Source organism: Buteo buteo, chromosome 20 (assembly GCF_964188355.1).
Source record: "Buteo buteo chromosome 20, bButBut1.hap1.1, whole genome shotgun sequence".
Classification (NCBI taxonomy): domain Eukaryota; kingdom Metazoa; phylum Chordata; class Aves; order Accipitriformes; family Accipitridae; genus Buteo; species Buteo buteo.
Genome location: NC_134190.1, coordinates 4,764,536 through 4,786,029, shown reverse-complemented (window position 1 = coordinate 4,786,029; position 21,494 = coordinate 4,764,536). Strand labels below are relative to the sequence as shown.

The 21,494-nt window shown below is 41.4% G+C and overlaps 2 protein-coding genes across 3 annotated transcripts in view; one reads left to right on the top strand and one right to left on the bottom strand.

Moving 5' to 3' along the window:
• The first annotated feature begins 73 nt into the window (after positions 1-73).
• Positions 74-10,482, top strand: ALDH5A1 (aldehyde dehydrogenase 5 family member A1). The gene is made up of 10 exons (XM_075052210.1): positions 74-389; positions 524-607; positions 1,362-1,532; positions 1,829-1,945; positions 2,386-2,529; positions 3,411-3,554; positions 4,980-5,138; positions 6,489-6,658; positions 7,422-7,480; positions 7,641-10,482. The coding sequence occupies exons 1-10, from the start codon at positions 93-95 to the stop codon at positions 7,844-7,846; spliced, it is 1,551 nt and encodes a 516-aa protein (XP_074908311.1). The 5' UTR covers positions 74-92; the 3' UTR covers positions 7,847-10,482.
• Positions 10,483-17,566: 7,084 nt separating this feature from the next.
• Positions 17,567-21,494, bottom strand: part of KIAA0319 (KIAA0319 ortholog) — a 34,390-nt gene continuing 30,462 nt past the window's right edge. For both annotated transcript variants that reach the window (XM_075052119.1, XM_075052120.1), the window contains exons 17-19: positions 21,380-21,470; positions 19,264-19,355; positions 17,567-18,392 (exon numbers count right to left, since the gene is read on the bottom strand). In XM_075052119.1, the coding sequence (XP_074908220.1) occupies positions 18,214-18,392; positions 19,264-19,355; positions 21,380-21,470 (362 nt within the window). In that variant the 3' untranslated portion in view covers positions 17,567-18,213. The remainder of the gene's footprint in view (positions 18,393-19,263; positions 19,356-21,379; positions 21,471-21,494) is intronic.

Genomic DNA, 21,494 nt, shown 5'->3' with positions numbered 1-21,494 from the left:
CTCCGCGGCTGCTGCTGCTGCTGCTGCTCCTCCTCCGGGGCGGTGCGGGCGGGTTCGGCCCGGGCCCGCCGCCTCAGCCCGGGTGCGCGGCCATGGCGAGCCTCCTGTGGCGGCGGGCCGCCGCCGCCGCCGCCCGCCGCCGCCTCCTCCTCCTTCACCCGCCGGCTCCGGCGGCGCGGCGCGGCAGCTGGGGGTTGCCCGCCGCTCTGGTACGCCGGGGCGGCCTGGTGGGCGGCCGCTGGCTGGAGACGCCCGCCTCTTTCCCCGTACAGAACCCGGCCAGCGGCGAGGAACTGGGCCGGGTGGCCGACTGCGGGGCGGCTGAGGCGAGGGCGGCGGTGAGGGCCGCGCACGAAGCCGGCGCCGCTTGGGGCCGCCTTCCCGCCAAGGTGAGGGGAGCGCGGAAGATGGCGCCCGCCCGGGCCGTGAGGCGGCCGGTCCGGTTCGGTGAGGGAGAAGCTCGTCCCGAGCGGCGCGGCCTCCCTGCGGGCGGGAACCACGGCAACCTTGTCTGTCTCCCCAGGAGAGGAGCGTGTGCCTCCGCAGGTGGTACGAGCTGATGATGGAGAACAAGGAGGAGCTGGCGAGGATCATCACGGCCGAGAACGTGAGTAGGGCGGCGGGGCTCGGCTCCGCCGGGGGATTGGGCACAGCACCTAAGGGTCCGGTGGAAATCGGACCCGCGTTGTGGTTCGTGGTGCCCAAAAGCACGCATCGGCCTAAAACGTAGTCTTCAGGGCAGAAATGGTTGGTGTTTTGTCGGTGTCGTTGACTGGGAAGAAATGGCAGTGCTGTTAACGCAAGGCTCCCAAGCGGGGTTCGCTCGGGGTGCGTTGGTTTGTATGGCAGAGCGGTCTGGGAGCTCGCAGACGGGTATCCTTGTGGATAGAACCGTGCTGGAAGGTACGTCGGCAGCTCCTCTGTGGTGTCCCAGCTGCTAATGGTCGTTCGGTCCACGGGGTCGGACCTGGAGGTAGTCCAAAGCAATACTCCCCGAAACAAATGTCCCTGGCATAAACTTGTAACTGTCTTGCCATGATTTGCGTCTTCTTCAGAATGGTAGTAGCAGCTCACAGCAGAGTTTGTAAATAAACACGTGCTACATTTGCTATTCCAGCTCCTTGTCTTGGGCAGGTATGAATCTAGGCTCAACATACCAAATGTTGACTACACAGTGATGGTGTACTGAAGCCGCACAACTATTGCTGCAGCTTTGATGTAATCCTTTTTGGAGATCACGGTGTATGTGATAGGGATTATAAAGTGCTCTGAAAAGAACAGAAACTTCGAAATGACTTCAATTTGGTTTTATTGCTTCAGTCTGCCGCTTACAGTGTACCTTTAATCTGATTTAATCGAAGGGGAAGCCTCTGAAAGAAGCAGAGGGTGAAATCCTGTATTCTGCCTCGTTTCTGGAGTGGTTTGCGGAGGAAGCTCGCCGGATTTATGGTGATGTCATTCCAGCATCTGCAAAAGACAGAAGAATCCTGGTGCTGAAGCAGCCAGTAGGAGTGGCGGCCATTATAACCCCAGTAAGCATAGCTGAATTTTTCAAGTCATGTGAAGGTTTTCAGCTCAGCCCACAGCATGGGGCTGTGGCCTTAGGGCTCCTCCAACCCTGGCAAACACCCCTGTCAAGTTTCATTTCTACCTTGTACTCGCTTCTTCCTGGATTGGCAGTGCTGCTTTGTAACGTTCACTTAGGACAAAGTGCATCATGCAGGTCTGTTTAGGTTATCACATAATTACAGAAAATGTCAGCTATTTCTGCAAAAACAGGAGGCAAAGTTTTCCCAAGTTTGATTGTACTTTTCTTCTCTCATCCTAGTGGAATTTTCCCAGCGCTATGATTACCCGGAAGGTTGGTGCGGCTCTGGCAGCTGGCTGTACGGTGGTAGTGAAACCTGCAGAGGACACACCTTTATCAGCATTAGCTCTTGGGGAGGTGAGCTTTTATGTTAAGCTTTACCTTAGCAGTGGACTGAAGTTGTAAATGGGGAGTCAGATGGGCTTTGAAGATAACTCTGGCCAGCTTCATACATGAAGAAAGGGCAAACTGGCTGACTTGATCCAGAAGTCTTAGTTTAGTAAGAGTCTTTGAAAGTTGCCTCTTACACGGTCTAGAGCCTCAAAGAGGACCTGGCCATTTAGCTACACAAAACATCTTTATATCTTTCCTTTGGTTACTTTGAGTGACAGCCCGACCTTAAACCGGAGCAAAGCTGCTGTCTTGACACCATGGCACCTGTTACTAGTTGTGGTGTGCACTTTCAGCTTCCATTGACTTACAGCATGGTTTCTTCAAAACAAACAAATGTTAAGTAAGTGACTATTCCTCATACAAAATGCACCGATAATGCAAATTCTGTGTCTGTTTTGTTGCAGCTTGCAAACCAGGCTGGAATTCCAGCGGGAGTGTATAATGTTGTTCCTTGTTCCAGACAGCAGACACCAGCTGTAGGGGAAGTTCTGTGCACTGATCCATTGGTAGCCAAAATATCTTTTACTGGCTCTACAGCAACAGGAAAGGTACATAAGCGCACAGAATATACTTGAACATTATTACTGTGGTTATACTGGAAAGGTTGGGGGAAAGTGTGTGCCTTTATACAGAGCTGCCTTCTTTTCTGGCTGCTGTACACAGATTTTCCAAATAATTGTGTATTTCTTGAGATACTGCCTATGTACTTTGGTATCAGTACTTCACAGAAGGATGCCTGTGTGCAACTTCTGGATAACTGCCCTTTATTAAATTATAATGTGAACAGTTCTGTACCAGATGCTCTGGTTTCATATCATAGGGTGACAACTTACTAATAAGAACACTGAAATTGAATTTCAAAGGTACTATTTGGGAATGGCTTCTGCAGTTCAGAGAAGGTATTAGAGAAGTGAGGCCCTTGAATCTCTCCTATCAATCTTAGTCAATAAGCAATCTTGTCACCATCTCTAATGAAATCAAACTGCAGGGCATGGCTAGAAGGTGATAGAATTCTATGGGATGGCTGTATGCAGAACGAAGAAAAAGTCTGGTATCAAGGCAAATCTTAATCCCAAATTCTGTCAGATCTTGGAAAAATTTTGTAAGAGTCGTCAAGAATTTTAGTACCAAAAAAGAAAAGAACAAGCAAACAAGAATGACAATATTAGTGTATAAAAGCCTGGCCTGAACTGAAGTTGATGAAAATCTTTCTCTTCATTATTTCTTGGCCAGAATTTCATCTCTAAAGATTTTAATGAAGGAAATTAGTCCTTGTTTTTGCCATAGGAGAAAACAGATGGTCTAGCATTATAGAGAAGATCCAGATTAATTCCCTGCCAGAGTTAGTTTGATACTGCCTTCCATCTGTGGTTCCACAGTTCACATCTGGTAGAGGTACAGATTTCTGTGTCTCCTCTGTTGCCTACAGATACTGCTGAAACATGCAGCTGGCACTGTGAAGCGAGTTTCCATGGAGCTTGGAGGACATGCTCCTTTTATAGTGTTTGACAGTGCCAATGTGGACCGTGCTGTTGCAGGAGCCCTTGCTTCTAAGTATAGAAATTCGGGGCAGGTAAGAGTAACCTTCTTGTCCTTGTTTCTGGAAAGTGAAGAGCTATGCATATAGTTTAAGTTGTAAATAAGCTGTTTTATGTAAAAGGAAAGCATAGGACACTTCGTTGTGAAGAGAAAGATGCTGGAGTCACGCAGGCTCTGGGCACTCAAGCCAGTTATCAACAATAACAACACTGTAAAATCCCATGTACTTTCACAACATACATGGCAGTCAATGGACCCCTCGCAAGAGCTTGAGAAGTGATGAGGCGTTTTGTCATATGCTTTCTTAGCATTAAATTCCTTGGAGAACTAGAACTGTGAAAAGACACCATCCTGCCTCAGTTCTCAGGGTTATATTTTATAACATGTGCCTAGCCATTTCTTAAAATAATAGCTTCAAGTCTCATGATAAATGTTTCTATCTGTAAGACTGTGTGTTCAATTCAAGTCTTTTTGTGTGTTCAAAGCACCCAGCAGGAGTCAAGGGGACTGAAATCTGTTAAGACACTCATGGCTAGATTTTTCCACAATAAGTAGCTTAAAAAAAGTGATAGACAGGATTCAAGTGTACATTGCTTCAAAAGTATTTTACTTATGAGTCAAAAAATTTTTAAGAGCATTACTTTCCAGAACAGTCAGCTGAGCAGGGCTGTGTGGAGACTATTACCTCTAGACGTGAACACGAAGTTGACGAACTCCAACTTTGGAGAAGCAGCAAGTTTTCGGTTGGATTGGGAGGTCATTTGTTTGGGAAAATGTTGCTTGAATAACACAAGAAGAAAACAAGACTAATCTTGGGAAGAAAGAAAGGAAACAAAATAGAATGGAATGTGGACAAGGACCACTGAGTGATCAGACACAGACTCGACAAGATCTAACATAAAAGGCACCTCTGCTGCTGCATAGAAGGATAAAGTAGCTGTTACTTTTGAGAGACTGTAGCAATCAAAATAGGATGCAGTTTGAGCCGAGGGGTAGCACAAATAAGTAGGCCACTGAAACCGCTTAAAAACAAATTCCAGGAAGAAAGCAAACTCAAACTCAATGAAGGAGTTTGAAAAACAGACCCCACACCACCAAGTGTGATTTGAGGTTCTGCTGCTTAGTCCAGCATTCTGCAGTCTAATTAGAAGGTATTTCCTGCAGCTTCTGGACCTTGGTTGTGCCATATATCAGAGTCCACAGAACTCACAAAACCTTTTCCCAGTGTAAGCAACTTAAATGTAGCAGTGTGGCGTATTTCACACAGGTACTGACAGCTTGTTGAAGTTGTATTTCTAAAGTGAGAGGAGTGATGAAAGAAATGGCAAAGCTGGTACACAGCTTAGGATGATGGAGAAGAAGCAGAAGACGGAGTGGTATGAAGGCCAGAATGAATTAATGGATAGATTAAATACAATATAAACTACTGTTTGTTTTTCCTTTTCATGTTTGTTTTCAGACCTGTGTTTGTACAAACCGTTTCCTGGTGCAAAAGGGAATCCATGACAAATTTGTGGAAAAGTTTGCTGAAGCTATAAAGAGAGAACTACACGTTGGAAGTGGGTTTGATGCAAAAACTACCCAAGGGCCACTAATTAATGAAAAAGCAGTGGAGAAGGTATAAACAAAAGATTTCATTTTTGACATCTTACTTTATGGGTCATAAAAAGGAAATTAACTTTAGATTTATATTTCACTTTTTTCATGCTTGTTTTGTTAGAATGTGTTTGCAGTGTGGCTGGAAGTCCATGTATACCTATAGATAAACAGATGTGGCCAGTTAACGCATCATGCTCCTATTTCCATTAAGGGAAAACAAGATTCCTCCTTTAGGAAAAACTGATTCCTCCTGATTACTTCCTAGCTATTCTCAAGAACATTTACTGAAATTGGATACACTGTGAGAGTTGTGTGGTGATCCTGCAATTCTGAAGCACTGTGAATGACAACTTACTTTGAAGAACGGTGCCTCTGTTTCGCAAAAGCTAAGCAGAATAATACATTGAGGTTAAAAATACCAGAGCTCTGGATGTTATAATCACTTGAAACTGTACATGCATGGTTGGGTCTTCTGTTTTGGATGACTCATGATTCCAAGAATTTTTTTTTTTTTTTTTTTAATCGCAGTAAGTCACCTGTTCAATAATATATATAATATAAACTTCATAAGGTTAAAGATCATTAAATTACGTGGTTCATACTTTCTAAGATACTATGCCTCAGTTATATCCAGGCTTGGTTTGAATCCCATTATACCTGAATGCTGCCATATTCTTTCTGTTCATAAAAGAATATGAAAATATTCAGAGTTATTTGGGAGACAAAGCATACAATACTTTGATTTCTTTCTTTCATGCCTTCCCTTTGTGCACCACAAAAGTATAGTGTGTGTGTGTGTGTGTGTGTATCATATACATCTATATATACAAATAAGCAAGCACTGTATATAGTCATTTAACTGCCTTTCTGTAATTTCAAAGGACAGTATTCTAGGTGGAGACTGCTACTTTAGTTTTCTCATTACTTTCTTGTCTGTGGATGAATAGTAGATGTAGGGGGTGGAAAATGTTCTTGCCAGTACCGTCTTGAAAGTTGTCTGTTTCTCTTTAAATGACGGTCATGTACTTCTGTTTTCATGGTGCTTGATCATGGAGATCAGGTGTACTTCTTAGTCCTGCAAAGACTTTTTCTCATGTTAGATGTCATCTTTGCATTTCAACAGAAAAGCTGAATCTTTAAAGTCCGTGAGACTGGGGCCATACTCATCATTTATCTCTCTGAAATTATGTCAGACTGAGAGAAAAATTCAAGAGAAATTTTAAATAGTATTGCAAATAGTGTTCTGCAAAGTATAAACCTCTCTTCAAAATCTTCTATTTAATACTGGAGAGATTATTTCTTCAGTGGAAAATATACTATTGTTCATTCCTAAATGCTGACTTTGAGATTTTTGTTTTGCATACCTCAGGTAGAGAGACACATTAGTGATGCAGTTTCCCAAGGAGCATCTATTGTGACTGGAGGGAAACGACACAGCTTGGGGAAGAATTTCTTTGAGCCAACATTACTTAGTAATGTTACAACAAAAATGCTTTGCACCCAAGAGGAGACATTTGGCCCTTTAGCACCAGTTATCAAGTAAGATTATTCATTTTCCAGATTAAAAATAGCAATTAAAAAAAAACAATGAAAGGTTATTTTGAATAAATAAGATTTGAGTGACAGTTTGCCAAAAGGTGTTTTTGTATGATCACACAAGTCTTCTGATAACACTGCGGTACACGTGAAAACTTACTTTGGATATGTGGTTTGTTTGTTTCTCTCTCTTGACATGATTTTAGCATCCCTGCAACTTTTTGAAAATTATTTTCTTTTAAATTGTATCAGCAGTCAAGCAAGGATAGATAGCAGCAAAACCTTCACCAACTTCATGATTTGTGGTATGAAGTAGGAGGCAGGACTTTACAGTTTGTCATGTGATTTGCTAGTCCTAAGTTTTTCTGATGGAGGATGCCTTAGAGCTCTCTTTTCTCCTTAAAACCTTCCCTGCCTCCATCCAGAGCAAGTGGATGTGGTGGAAGAACATACAGTTATCTCCAATAGTTGGGAGTGCTTGTGTAGTTGGGGAAATTGGTGGGCTAACCCATGTGAAGTGAATGTTTTAGCTACCAGTATCTAGGGAGGATAAAGGCAATCATAACTACTTAACTGCAGTTTAAATTAAGAGAAGTAGTAGAAACTCCTCCATTGTTTCAAAGTGAAAATTAAATTAGATGTTTAAAATATATTTTTGGAAAAAAACGCATCTTGACTTTTTTATTTCTGATAAGGCTGCTTCTTGTCAGCAAGACAGTAGATGAACTGCAGGCCTCATTTGTATTTTTTCTCTTTATATTGACAGATTTGAGACTGAAGCAGAAGCTGTTGCTATAGCAAATGCAGCTGATGTGGGTTTAGCAGGTATGCCTCTCTGTCAGATGAATGTATTTCTGTGGTTTTATGAGCTTCAGTGTTACGGGGTGACGATTTTTAATGGCAGCAAGTCTCTTTTTCACAGTTTTCTGCAATTGTTCTTCCAGATGTTAATTTTCATTCCTGTATCTCTGTGTCTGCATGGCAGGGTATTTCTACTCCCAAGATCCAGCTCAGATCTGGAGAGTTGCAGAACAGCTGGAAGTTGGAATGGTTGGTGTTAATGAAGGCATAGTTTCCTCAGTGGAGAGTCCTTTTGGCGGGGTAAAACAGTCTGGCTTGGGGCGAGAAGGTTCAAAATATGGCATCGATGAATACTTAGAAATAAAGTATGTCTGCTTTGGAGGCTTATAAAAAACTTCAAAAAGCACAATCCCAACAGCTTGGAAAAGAGTGCTGTAGTTTTAATAAGCTTCTTGAACTAGGAATATGTATGAATGCAACTCCGACCTTCTTTAAAACTAAGCAACCCTGTTCTGTATGTGTAGAGATATTTATAGTATTCTGTGCTGCCATGTTTTTACATGTTCAGTTTTTCAGCAATGTGATCACAATGTCCATCATTTTTAGTAAGGAGTAGGGAAGAACGCGCATTTATTATTCTTGGATTACCCCTGTGTAACTGGGAGGATTTGGAGACTTCTGCATAATGAAAATAGATTATAATCTATGGCAAGGGGAAACTAGACCACCATTTTCTACTGCCTCTAATGTTTCAGTGTGGATGTGGGAGGCTTTGGGGATGGCAGTCTCCCTTTAGAATTTTGTGTAAATACTCACATTTTCTAATGTGGTTATGTGACCTTCTTTTAGAAGCAGTTGTGTCTTTTAATTGTGGGAGAATCTGGTACTTAGAAAAGGTGAGGAATTGCTTTTAGCTACAGCTAGGCATCCATGCAGGCAAATGGACAGCTTTTTCAGTGTATGTTAATGCTGGCTGCAGAGCTGCCACCTGTTCAGCTTTGGGCTTCTGAGCAGAGAGATGTAATTTGTGCCTAACAGCTTCCATGCCTGGGATCAGGTACAGCCCTTGTTTGATGTTTGTAAGCCCCAGCAGTCCTGGGAAGAGGACAGTCCAGGACAAGGAGTTGCTGGTTTAGTAAGGGGCAGGAGGAAAATGGGATGCTTACTTGCAGGAATAACTCTCAGAGTTGCAAGGGGATACTGTAAGGGCTGTGTGAAGGAAGGACAGGTGGTGATGCGATGGTACAGATAAACTCCCTTCCAGTAAAAGAACATGACTCTCCTTGGGTAGAAGTACAGTCACTGATGTACATGTTGCTCAGTGTCTAAAGGAACATTACTCACCACCTCCAAAGAACATGACCAGATAGATGGTTCCGTTTGTTCCTATGGGCTTTGTGCCTTGAAGTGCATGTTTGGTTACCATTAGCCAGGAAGGTTTAAAAACCTTTGAACCTGGCTAACTTGTGACCTAATAGAGACTTAAATAGAATTGCTTAGAGGAGAGAGTTCTACATCTCACCTCACTATTTTGTCATCTTCAAAAGATGATGTAAAGCTTCCTTAATACAAAATAAACAATGCTGTTTAAACATTATTTTAATGGCAGTCAAAAGAAGCACTTTGAAAAACGTGCAATGTTAATTTGACAAACAGATCAGCGCTGCAGAGGCTAAGGAGAATAAGTTTTGTCTCCTGTGTTGGTTAACTATTTAGTGGGGCTTTACCCATCAACTATTAAAAATAAATAAAAGGCGGCAACAGAGCTCTTCTTCCTATACACTAATGAATGTACCCTAAGAAATGGGATATTTTAAGATATTTTATTCAATCAGGCAAAGAGGTACCAGGTAAGATGAGACTTGGCGAGGGGGGGAAGCAAGCTGGAACTGAGTTTCACAGGGTTTTTTAAAAGCGCACATAAGGTAGCATTGACTGCTACTTAGTATTTCTAAATATTTTTTATGGTTATATTTGTGTAACACTAGAGACCAGGCGGGTCTGGAGGACGTTATCTGCCAGTAGAGTGTGTGTGAATCGTGCCAACCGAAGGGCAGTTCAAGGACACTTCCTGCCCCACCAGTAATTTCCAATGCACCAAAAATGCACATTTAAGATAGTGACTTAATACTGCTATCAGTTGCAGCATATGTGCTTGTGTCAAGAAAAAACCAACCAAACAAACAAAAAAACCCAACAAACCCCACCTATTTCTACACTAGTTGCAAGAAACTTTCTTATAGCCAACTTCTAAGCTTACAGTATTGAACGCATCAGCTGCGTGAATTTGGAGAATACAGTGTTGTGGAAGAGGAAGTTTGCCAGCCTTGGCTGTCAATACATGCTTATTTCTTATTGGAAAGAGTAACTAGGTAGAAGCAGGTCATAACTTGGTGCCTGGGTAACACAATGCAGTGATGCAGGCACACTTACAAGTATTGTACACAGGTAGTTTATCTGCCACTGAAATTGCACAGACTGAAAATATGTCTGCCTGTGAACTGCAGTACAAGGTCAACATTAAAGTTACCTCATTTACTGCTGTATGACAGTACAGTTGGAGGATAAATTCTTTAACCCGCTGCTCTATTCATCACAAAGTTATTGATCTGATGCATTGGTGCATTTAAAATGTTGATGTCTTTTCTGAGAATAGCACTATTAAAATTAATGAGTAAATGTTTACTTTTTTCCTAGCAAATAATACATTTTACTATGCCTGATAACAAGCACAAACCATAATTAAAGATAAGGTATGTAATAAACTTTAAAAATACCTTTGTCTAGATTGGGTTGCGGTTGGATTCCAGCATAGTATCTTTGTGTCAGTAAGGTCTACATCAGTTAAGCACAGAATAATCTTAAGGTTGTCTTCATAGCAAAAGCTGTGATTCTTCAACAAAAAATATACTTGAATTCTCACACCTCAGTTATGTTGATTACACTTGTGACAGCTTAGCAATTTCTGGATATTAAAACTGTGATGGAAAAGTGTTTTCAGTTAATAAAAAATTTCTGTGAAAGTACTGGATTTTGTGGTCTATTACCTTCTTCAATGTTGAATTGACAACTGACAGCAGCCACGTTAAGTTCAGTCTCTCAGATTTCCACATAATTTTTTGTTCTGCCAGCTTTAGCACAGCAAAAAAAGACACTTCTTTGCATCCACGTGGTCATGAGGTGTAAGATTTTGGTTACCCCCAATTACTGTCCCTTGAATCTAAATCAAATAGATGAGACTACTTTAACATACTAATATGCCATCATTTTGCATGCAAGTCTTTCATGCTGAATCAAGCGTTTTACTGCAAGATACAGGCTTTGTGGATCAGAGTGCCTTTCCCTGCTTTGAGGATATGATTACTTGCATAATTCTTTACTTCATTTCTTCAGATTTAAGATATATTTTTGGAAGGTTTTTATTTCCATTTAGTTAATACAGTTTTGAAGCCTCAGAAACTGTCTTCTAATTTCCCACCCAACTTAGTCATGGCCAGTTTACATTTTATTTTCTTAATGTTACCCTTTAAACAGCTGTTGTTTGACCCCTGCTGCCTGTCTTCTGTGTAATAAACTCTTAAGAAACTATGTTTACCTGTTCTAGATATTAACATTTTTAGCTTAAACAGGCAGAAATTCTCTCCAACCACAGTGCACAAACTTTTTTTGGCAAGTCACTCTAGGTAATGCTGGTCCATTGGTACACTAAGCTGGCAAAGTTACCTTGGGTGCTCAGAATAAGCGAGGGAGGCTCTTGATGCTGATAACACTGATCCAATACCAGTGAATATAGACAGTCAGTCCTACTGAGAAGTATGTCAAGCCTGACCAATACCTAGTACTTAATTTTGTTTACAGTAGCTGGCAGATTGCACTTTGTTACCTCTTGTCACCAAGATCGAGGAAATGTTTAAGCAGGCTAGTGTTCTGCAGTGTATCCCTTTCCCAGACACTGGTGTTTTTAGACACATGGTGTGCTTTTATGATTAATAGTGCTTTCATGATTAAGTCACAGAACATAAACAGCAGTTTAAATGGATTGCACAAGTAAAGCCATTTTTACTGTTGTAAATCAATCAGGCACATGTTGGGAGTTGGGCAATCCTGTAAGTAAAAGAAGCTCCATGCATTGACTTGGCATTGAAGTAACTGTCTCACTGTAACTGGCAGAGTCATAAGTGTAACTGGCCATGCCCTTTGTCCTAGCCCTACTGCTTATGGAAGGGTTGAGCTAGCTTAAAGGAGAAGGTTTAAGTATGCTGTTCAGAAGCTCTAAGTTAAATTTTAGCACTTGCTTAAAGTGTTTTCCACATCAAAACTCTCCACCTAGGACCTTCCAAGACATAAGAAGTTGGTGGTTTATTCACTTTATCAGTGAATGCTGAAGCTACTTAGCACAACCGGCTTAAATTGTTTAGGAATCACTACTGATTAGCTCCTGTTGCACAAGTCTCAAGGCCTTGCATCAGTCAACTCAAAAGGGAGGGAGGAGGCTCCTGCTGTCACCAAAAGGTACAGTGCAATACCAGACAGGCAGATTCTGCTCTTCAATAAAGGACACACTGTATCTCACCAGCTCATTCAGCAGCCAGTATCCCCTTGTAGGAGTCAGGGATGAAAGTAAGAGGTATGATGTAGACTGTGGCACCATGTATCCAAATACACTTAAAGTTGCTTTTACGCTGTATGTTTTTCCCTTGCAGAAAGACACTTGTATCTCACAGTACCTTTTATTATGATTTAGCACAAACTTTATGCACACTGATGCATGGATTTTTCTTTTCCAGTTCAGAAACAGGCAGCATCATCTACCCCTAGCTAACAGCAGTATTTTGGGTTATACTGCACACCAGTATCTCTGATTACTGCACAACAGCCGTTGTACTTATGAACACTTAAGTGTTGGATTTGGTATTAGTGAAATCACCACACTAGGCATGACAGCTGGTGAATATTTACACACACCAAGTAAGGACAAGCACCACATGAAAACTCTTATTGTGAACTGCAGTAAATTTTTTTTTTCTTCTCTCTCATGTACTGAATTATGTTACCTCTCAAAAAAAGACACTGTTTTGCTTTTGTCAGTAGGAAGGGATCAGATACTGCACTGCTTTTATGTTTCAGTACAGATATAAGCTATGGTATACAGCGTACCTCTATTAGCCCAACCCAAGTGTTGAGTCCAATATAGAATACCATGTCTAAATGAGTACCTGACAAGTTCCTACAAGGAAAGACAACACTTTATTAATAGTTACATAAATGTAGTAATTTCAGCTCAGAAATGGTTCCAGTTACAATACATTATCATTTGCAATAAATAACATTTTCTAAAAACAGATACCTAATATAAATTCTGTAATAGCTCACCCATCCACCCACAGGGAGAAGTGCTTCCATACAGAGACAAACTACTGATGTACAGCACATCTGCACTTGATTTGTAGCCTGTGCAAAAGGAAAAAAAAAAAAAAAAAGATTTGCCTTTTATCCGTCCTTTTTTAAATGTTATTTCTAAGCTTTAAGGTTCCCTCCCTTGCCTTGGGGAGTTCAGGACCTAAAAGGTATGTGAAATGGGTTCTCCTTTGCTGCAGAAGTATGGGATTAGTATTCTAGTTAGGGACTGATGATAAGCAATAGCTGATGTTAAGAAACTAATTCACCTCTATCCCACTTCTCCTCTTCTAGAGGAATGTTTATCTCTCTCAAACCTCACGTAAATGGCTCAGAAGACTAAAGTAGCTGTCACTTTTTTACCACCATCCCAAAGCTCCAGCTGACCATTATGAGTACAGTGAGGGGCAAAACTAGTTTCACTTGAGGCTTAAAAGAAGAATAGGAAATTTGCCTAAGAACTCCTTTATTTCAAGAACATCAGAACTGTCTAAGGAAAGTTTAAATTCAGCATAGAGAACACACGCATACACCCACTCTCTCTCTGTTAAGTTCACACACTGTGAAGCTCCTTTGCATGTTTGCCCACAAGAGACCAAGAAAGAAAAGGAAAATTAGCATAAGTAAACACAGCTGACAGCACAAAACAGATACTTGAACAATACCTGTATCTGATGCGTCTGACAGAGGGAGACTGCTAAGACTGTTTACCTAAAAGGATGCAGTTGAAAATGTATTTACACATGAAACAAGAATAACCATTTCCCCCCTCCCCAAATAAACAATCCTCTGCAATTAGACCATTCACACTTTCCTTGAATTTCTCAGCAATCTACTCAGTTAATATGAAAGGTTGGAACCATGGGACAGAGAATTTCGATATGCATCTCAGCAGATTTGCCAAGATAAGTTTTGTTTTGCACTGCAGCAGCATTTTGGTTAAGAAAATTAAAAACACAAACCAATGACCTGTTCGCAGTGTACTGGTTTTGTGCTGCATCTACACTGTGTTGACTACTGACCTGTTTAACGCCTCACGCAGTAATGGTAATTTTTTTTCCAAAATATACTCCTTCCTTAAAATGCAGACTGTCCTGGTTTCAGCTGGGATAGAGTTAACTGTCTTCCCAGTAGCTGGTGCAGTGCTATGTTTTGAGTTCAGTATGTGAAGAATGTTGATAACACTGATGTTTTCAGTTGTTGCTCAGTAGTGTTTACACTATAGTCAAGGATTTTTCAGCTTCTCATGCCCAGCCAGGGCACAAGAAGTTGGTACAGGACACAACCAGGGCACCTGACCCAAACTGGCCAACGGTGTATTCCATACCATGTGACATCCCATCTAGTTTAGGAACTGAGAAGGCGGGGGGCGGGAATCACCACTCAGGGACCAGCTGGGTGTCAGTCGGCGGGTGGTGAGCAATTGCCCTGCGCATCATTTGTACATTCCAATCCTTTTATTACTACTGTTGTCATTTTATTAGTGTTATCATTATCATTATTAGTTTCTTCTTTTCTGTTCTATTAAACCGTTCTTATCTCAACCCATGAGTTTTACTTCTTTTTCCCGATTTTCTCCCCCATCCCACTGGATGGGGGGGGGCAGTGAGTGAGCAGCTGCGTGGTGCTTAGTTGCTGGCTGGGGTTAAACCACGACACAGACAAAGGCAGTCCTTTTACATAGCTGGACAATCTCTGCTTGTGCATGCATCAGCATGTATAAATGTAAAACCAAGATGCAAATTAAAATCCAGTGCTTGCATCAAGGCTACAAGACACTGTAAGTACCAGCACACTGTCTGCCTTCAAAGAGAGACAGTATCTTACCAGTGCCAAACTGAATTTACTCTTTGTTTTCAGTGGACTCTGAACCATACATGACAAGCTCTATCTGGTCTTCTCTGCTTTTCAGTGCAGATGAGACTGTTGGGAATATCCCTGTCCCTATTTCACAAAGAAGCTGCCAGCACCTTTTCTGTATATGAAGGAAAATGGTGTGTGGAAGTAAACGTGAGGACTGACAACCTGCTTCAAACCCACCATAACCCAAACCAGAAGGCTAGCATCAGAATTCTACCATTGTGTTTGCACCTTAACAGCTAGTTTTTCAACCCTTTCATTCCAGGTATGACCTGACATTCTGTAAGAAAGCAACAGCTCTAGAAATAAAAATTATACTGAATCAAGATACAAGACTTCCTATAGTCTCTCCTAAATTCCTGACAAAATCATGCTTGGCCAAGTGGCACAAACATGTGATATCACAAATTCACAGAGCCAAAAACTATTATTTTCCGCTTCTGTGTGAGTTTCATATTAAGAGCACACCTGATCTTATGTAAGATGAATGAATTCTCTTTCCAAGGAGGTAAAAAAAATCAAACTAGTAGAATTAGAAGCAGCTCAAAATTTAAACTATATTCAACTTCCAAACATAACTAAAATACTGTTAGCAATGTAGATATCAAAGCATCTACAGAGTAGAATTCAGTAAGCAACTTCCACTTGCTAGGGCCTTATGCAGTGAGAAATTGGTCTAATGTTTCTTGTTGGTTAGAGTGAGAAATACTTAACCAAATCAAGCACAAGTTCTCATGTCACATGAACTTATGACCGATCCAAAGATCTGAGCCCACAGTGTGAGTGTGTGTGTGGGAATAGCCCTAGGAATTCTGCAGCATTGAGGAAAGCAGGTTTATGATTCCTGTAGCTGTTTTACTAGATAATTGGGTTTTAGGTTTTTTGGTTTTGTTTTTTTAAAAAAAGATGTCTGAATTTTAATTCCTTGAAAGAACAACCTCCTAGGCTTCAGCACCAGCTTTAAAAATGTAAAATAAATGCAGAACACACAAGTGACTGACTTCACAAAACAGGACACTGCTGACTGCACTGACATGTCCTAAAAGATAAGTTCATAAAGGCACAATGGATACAGTATTTAGCAGAAGCATTAATGGCAGCATGGCCAATACAAAGTTGTAGTTCCTTATGCAATTTTGGTTTTTTCCTTAAAAAAAAAAGCATGTTTCCAAGAGCATAATTCCTGCTAGAATATTTTGAGAATTTGTGCAAAGTAGATTAAGCCCAACTTTTTTATTTTAAAAGGAAAAAAAAAAAAGTATTTTGAGTGGACCTTAACTTTTTTCAGGAATCCTTTAAAGTGAACACTGCATTATTATGTTAACATCTCTGGAGCAGACATTGAAAGACATCAAAGGCTGGCTTTGCTTTTATTGACCAAGTTATTTAAAAATAACACACACACACACTCAAGAAGGGGGAGGGTGAGATAAAGTAGATTTGTTTCAATAAATAGCCTAAAACCCCCATACACATATAGTTAAAACTTGGCTTCTGAAGAAAGCAAAGCATACCATTTTTATACTGCATCTTGCTGGTGGGTATGGGAAAACATGGAAAACACTTGCACTAGCCCTCTTTACTTCTTCACAGCCTCTCCCACCACTATGACTCCTGCAGCCACACTCAGCACTCCAGAGAAATGCAGGGCTGGGCACAGGATAAATGCTCCTCAGTGCAGCATTAGTAGCCTTAGAGACTGTTGCTGGCTGCATTTGAGAATCAAAGGTATGAAATCAGTTATGAGCATGCCATGTTGCTGCAACTTTTGACTACTGATTCCTTCCAACCTAGACAGTTCTTCTGACTTTTGCCCAACTCAATTACCAAGAGAAGCACAAAAGCCACAGCATTCAACCCAACTACTCTGTTGTGTCAGTCTTCTGTGAAAGGATGGAGAAAGCCCCAAAATTCTCCACCAAATTATTCCTCATGATGGAGGTGGGCTATGTTCTCTCCCTGGCCCTTCTCATCCACTCCCCTTGATCTCTACACTGTTCCACCCTTCTCTGTCAATGGATTCTCCACCACCAAATTAAAATAAAGAAAAAAAGAAAAAAAAACCAAGCCAAAAACCTGTTCAAAATGCTCCCAGAGGAATATTTTCTCCATGAGAACACATCATTCCTTCAGCTCAGCCCAAGATTCCAGCACATCAGTAAAGGACCCCCAGGAAAGGCTGATGTCATGGCCAGACAGTACCACTGACACAGATGCCCCCAGAAGTGAGGCTTATGTATAAAAGCCAAGTCTTCAGTTTGGGATTTCAAGAGTAGTATTGGGGGCATGGCTTTAAAGCCCAACAAGCACGCTGTAAAGAAATTATCCAGATTGCGAACAAGAACATCAGAACTCCAACAGAGCTACTCTTCCCAAGGCCTTTAGGCCAACACATCTAGTCACTGAATAGCCACAGAGGAAAATGTAAAACAATCTAATGTTCAAGCTAAAACTGTCCTCAGTACCAGTTCCCATGACAATAAGGTAGGTGTTGAACCTCCTGCTCCATATAGGGTATTTTGCCACAAGCATATCACTACACAAATACCTGGCACATTTTAATTGAGCACTGAGGCTGACAGATGAAAACTCATCTCAGCTGAGGGTTCAGTCTTAAAATGTTCAGAGCTCCTGAAAAGTGTTCTCTAAGCAAAAGGTAGTTTGGGATGCTCAAAATGCTTCACAAACTAAGTCCATTCCTGCCTTTCTGCCACTGTTTCCTGGCTGAACATGGCAGACTCCAGAGAGCCAAAAGCACCTTCATCATTACAGAAGCAACCTAAGACTGAACTTCCCTGCAGGCACCATACTTTCTATGTAAATACAAGGAACGTTGCTTAATACAGGACCCAGATGTATCTCATGACTTTACAGCTGATTAAGTGCAATTGCTAATTGTAAACTTCCTTTGGAAACAAAGACATTTCCATCTGATGAGCACTGCCGTAGGAAAGGAAGTCACAAAGCACAGTCAGAGATAAATACAATGCACTAAAATGCTCTCTCTTTGTGTCCCCAAACTAAACTGAAAATGAAGATGGAGCCTGTGGTCACATATTGCTCTCTATAGTTGTAAGGGAATTTATCTATATTGGCTTTTGCTGTTTTAGGTCAGCATCATAATCACACTGCTTCTCAGAGAGAGACAGGAGTACAGGACATGAATCTGTATGCATCTCAGTTACCTTTGTTAGTAGTGTAACAGCCCTGGCTATTTTTGTAAAACTAGGAAAAAAGGCCTTCTGAAGTTCAGACAAACATTCAGCATGGAACGTGCAAGAAATAAGATGTGGTTTTCCTTGTTCCTATAATGGTGACAAGAGGAGTTAGCTGACCATCTATTCCTTTCTCCTTTTTTCCCCTAACTGTGCTAGAAATTTACCCTTTCATCTGCAATTAGTTGATATTTTAGGAAGCTTTTGGTTCTGGAAAAACAGAGATGGGCCAACATGTTTCAGATATGTTGGACCAGCATGTTCTGTGCTTTTACCCTCATTCAGTTATCTGTCTTTGGAGCTGTAGTTGAAAGAAACTCCATTTCTGATGGATCCATTCGTGAGGGTTTTAGGATTCTCTCTTTCAATCTTTTCTCTGCTGAAGATGGTGTCCTGATCGCTGTCAAACTCTGACTCCGAGACCATCAGACTGGAGTTGTGTTCTGTACTTCTGTGTTTTATACCTGACAATAAAAAAGCAAAACAAGCTCATTAGAAAGGTTTCATTTTTTAGTAACAACTAACTACCCTCTCCTCTGCTGTGATACGAATGATAAGTGAAAACATTCTCTGCAATCCAGCGTAACAGCGTGCACCACTGCCACCACTGATACAAAAAACTGGCCTAGGAGGTACCATATACTGTCAGGCAGATTCTCTTCTGACTTCACTGCAGGCCCATCAGTTCATGGCTCTGAAATGTGAATATATGCGTTGAAATCCAAAACAATTAGATTATCTTAGTACATAGCTAATGTACTTTTAATAGCTTGAATCTGGAAATTAGTCTGCCCACTCAACTATCTGATTAACACGAGTGGCAATGAAAGGTCACAGTTTCTACAGAAATGTTATGCCTGTCTTTCTAGGACAGCAATTTCTCAGGATGATTTTATTTCCCTGGATTCCAGTATTTCCCCTGATAAATACTGAAACTCAGGTAAATCAAAATATATGTGAACAGAGGGTAGCAGCTGAAGTCTACTGATGTTTAATAGGTCACTAATGGACCAGAAGGGAACTGCTGTGCTGCCATAAAACCAGCTCCAAATTAAAGTGTGTGCAGGGGAGGAGGGGTTACATGGAGGAAGTCTGTGGGACAATTAGATGTTCTAAATTAAGATTAATGAAGAAGCTCAGAGAAGCAGCTGAGCCCAAGGCCTCACAAAAGAAATGAGGTGATTCTCCCCCAACCACTTCATTGTCTATGCTTGCCTCTGCCATTCCCAAACTTGTAGCCCAGCTTCTGGGCTCCTCCTGACTGCAGATGGCAATTCAAATACATGAACTGTAAGCTTGGTGGATGAGTTTCCAGCTGAAACAGACAGTGCTTACCATATTTGGGTCGTAGCTCCATTCTCTCCTGCTCATCTATGTTATCTAGGATGGTATATTTTGTTTTCTTTCTTATCTTTGTCCTCTTTCTGCTAAAAAGTTACCACAAAAGACATTTAGTTCTCACATACACATATAAATCTGTTCCCTCTCCCTCTTCATACACACAGCTACATACCCCAATATACAGAACCTCGTAGTACTTTCTCATCTCCACTTAAAAAGAGTTGTTCCAGTTTATACCAGTATAAAGCAGCTGTACAATCTGGATCAGAGAGTATAGTTTATTTTCTCTCTGATATACAAAGATGAAGAAAGCAAGAAAGATTGACTTGCTTTCCTAGGCCACAGGGATTCAGTTTGTTCAATTTCAACATACTAACTAGACACAAGGTAGACACATATTCATTTGTTTCCAAATAAAATTTCTGTAAGAATCAGTTAGTCCCCAATTCAATCCTCTCAGTTAAAAAACCCCAACAAACAAAAAACAAAACCCCAAAACTGGTGCTTGTCTGGTTATGCTTACAGAGAAGACCAGACAAAAATGGAGATTGGCTCACTCATATATATGTAGGGACAAAGCCCTACTGGTCTGTCGACAAAGCCCCACCTGTTCTTTCTTCATTTAAATCCTTTCCCAGCATCTGCTTCCAAAATGCTGCAAACATTATCATCTCTATGTTAAGTTTCAGCTATCTGCAGGAGTTAACTCATCTGCTCATTAATACAGAAGGAAAAGTCATGGAGCTAGAGGAACAGACACAGAACTGTTTGTATTGCACTGAGAGGGAACAAAGGATTGGGGGGGTGGGCGTAGACAAGGACACATGCCCTTTATAAAGGCAAGTGTTGACTCTGGCAACATCTGGAGAAGCCCTCCCACCCAGACTCCACGGTTCACAGCAGAGAAGCCACCTACTACTGCTCAGCCAACATTACAGCAATAGCCAGTCACTCAGCCTCCCCTCTACGGTCTTCTAAAATAGGGAGTTCATTTGCCAACTCAACAAAGCCTTTAAAACCTCCAAAACTCCAGCCAAAACTTAGACTACAGTGTATCTTTTTCCTGTAGTTTCCACAAGGCAAAGGGCATCTCTTGCCATTCTGTCCTGTGCAGCATTTCTCTCCTCTTTTTTACATGTATCTGTATCAACCAGTCCTCACTCTCTGGCACAAGCCACATGAGGACAAAGGCCAGAAGCAGCTGAACTCCATAAACAGTCCCTTTATCATCAAATCCACACAAGCCTGTGAGACTCCACCCCGTGGAACGCACTTCTATTTAAACCTTTCTACTAACAGCACAGTTCCTTTAACCATAAAAAGGAAATCAGTATCAACTCCCACACATTTCAAACAGCATCCTTTACATACTGCAAAGACACCCTAGAAGGAGTTGAAAATCCAGAAGGATTTTGACAGCATTTCATTTTTGCTAACACCTGAACAAGCCCTCTATTTGCTGAGCAGCAGCAAAAACACTTGCTCTAGTGACAGAACTTGCAGGGGCTTGTCACTTGAAAGAGAATTTCTTACCAGCTCACTGGGAAAGACTGGAGGCAGGGGCAGAGAGGGAAATGACATACAGTAGTAGGCAAAACTGTTTAAGTAAAGAGGAAGCAAGAAGTTTGCGTGACTGAGATCACTGGAGTACTCCTTGCCTGTCAGCCAGACGCAGCCCCCATGTCCACCCTTCCTGTCCAAGGGAGACAGCAGGTTGGGAGCAGCTCCCTTCCCATCACCCAGAACACTCCTACACCGGTGACCTTCGGGGTGTGCCTCTTTTTTCCTTAGCATGGAGTACCTGGAGGACTCAGTGGGAGACCATGAAGATGTGCAGTATACTCTCAAGAGTTTTAACATAAATTATCTCTTAATATGAAAGATACTCCAATATCAGCTTTTTGTTTTTTAAAATGCAGAAGAGCACAGAGCCACAAATGGACACTCCTTTTTTCAACAAAAGTGCGTCTATACAGAAATAACTACAGGCAGCTCCTCACGTGTCTGAAAACAGTTCAGTGATTTAGCGCTAAGGCCTGGACTAAAACGTGGGCAGTTGTGTGCAGTTTTTGCATATACCCCATCACAAAAAGAAACACAAATCATGTACCTTTTGCAGCAGCAGATGCAGAACCAGGCAAGCCCTACCATGACCACAATCAAAATAAAAACAGATACAGTCACATAGAGTATACTCCACTCTGAAAAAAGAAACACAACAGTGT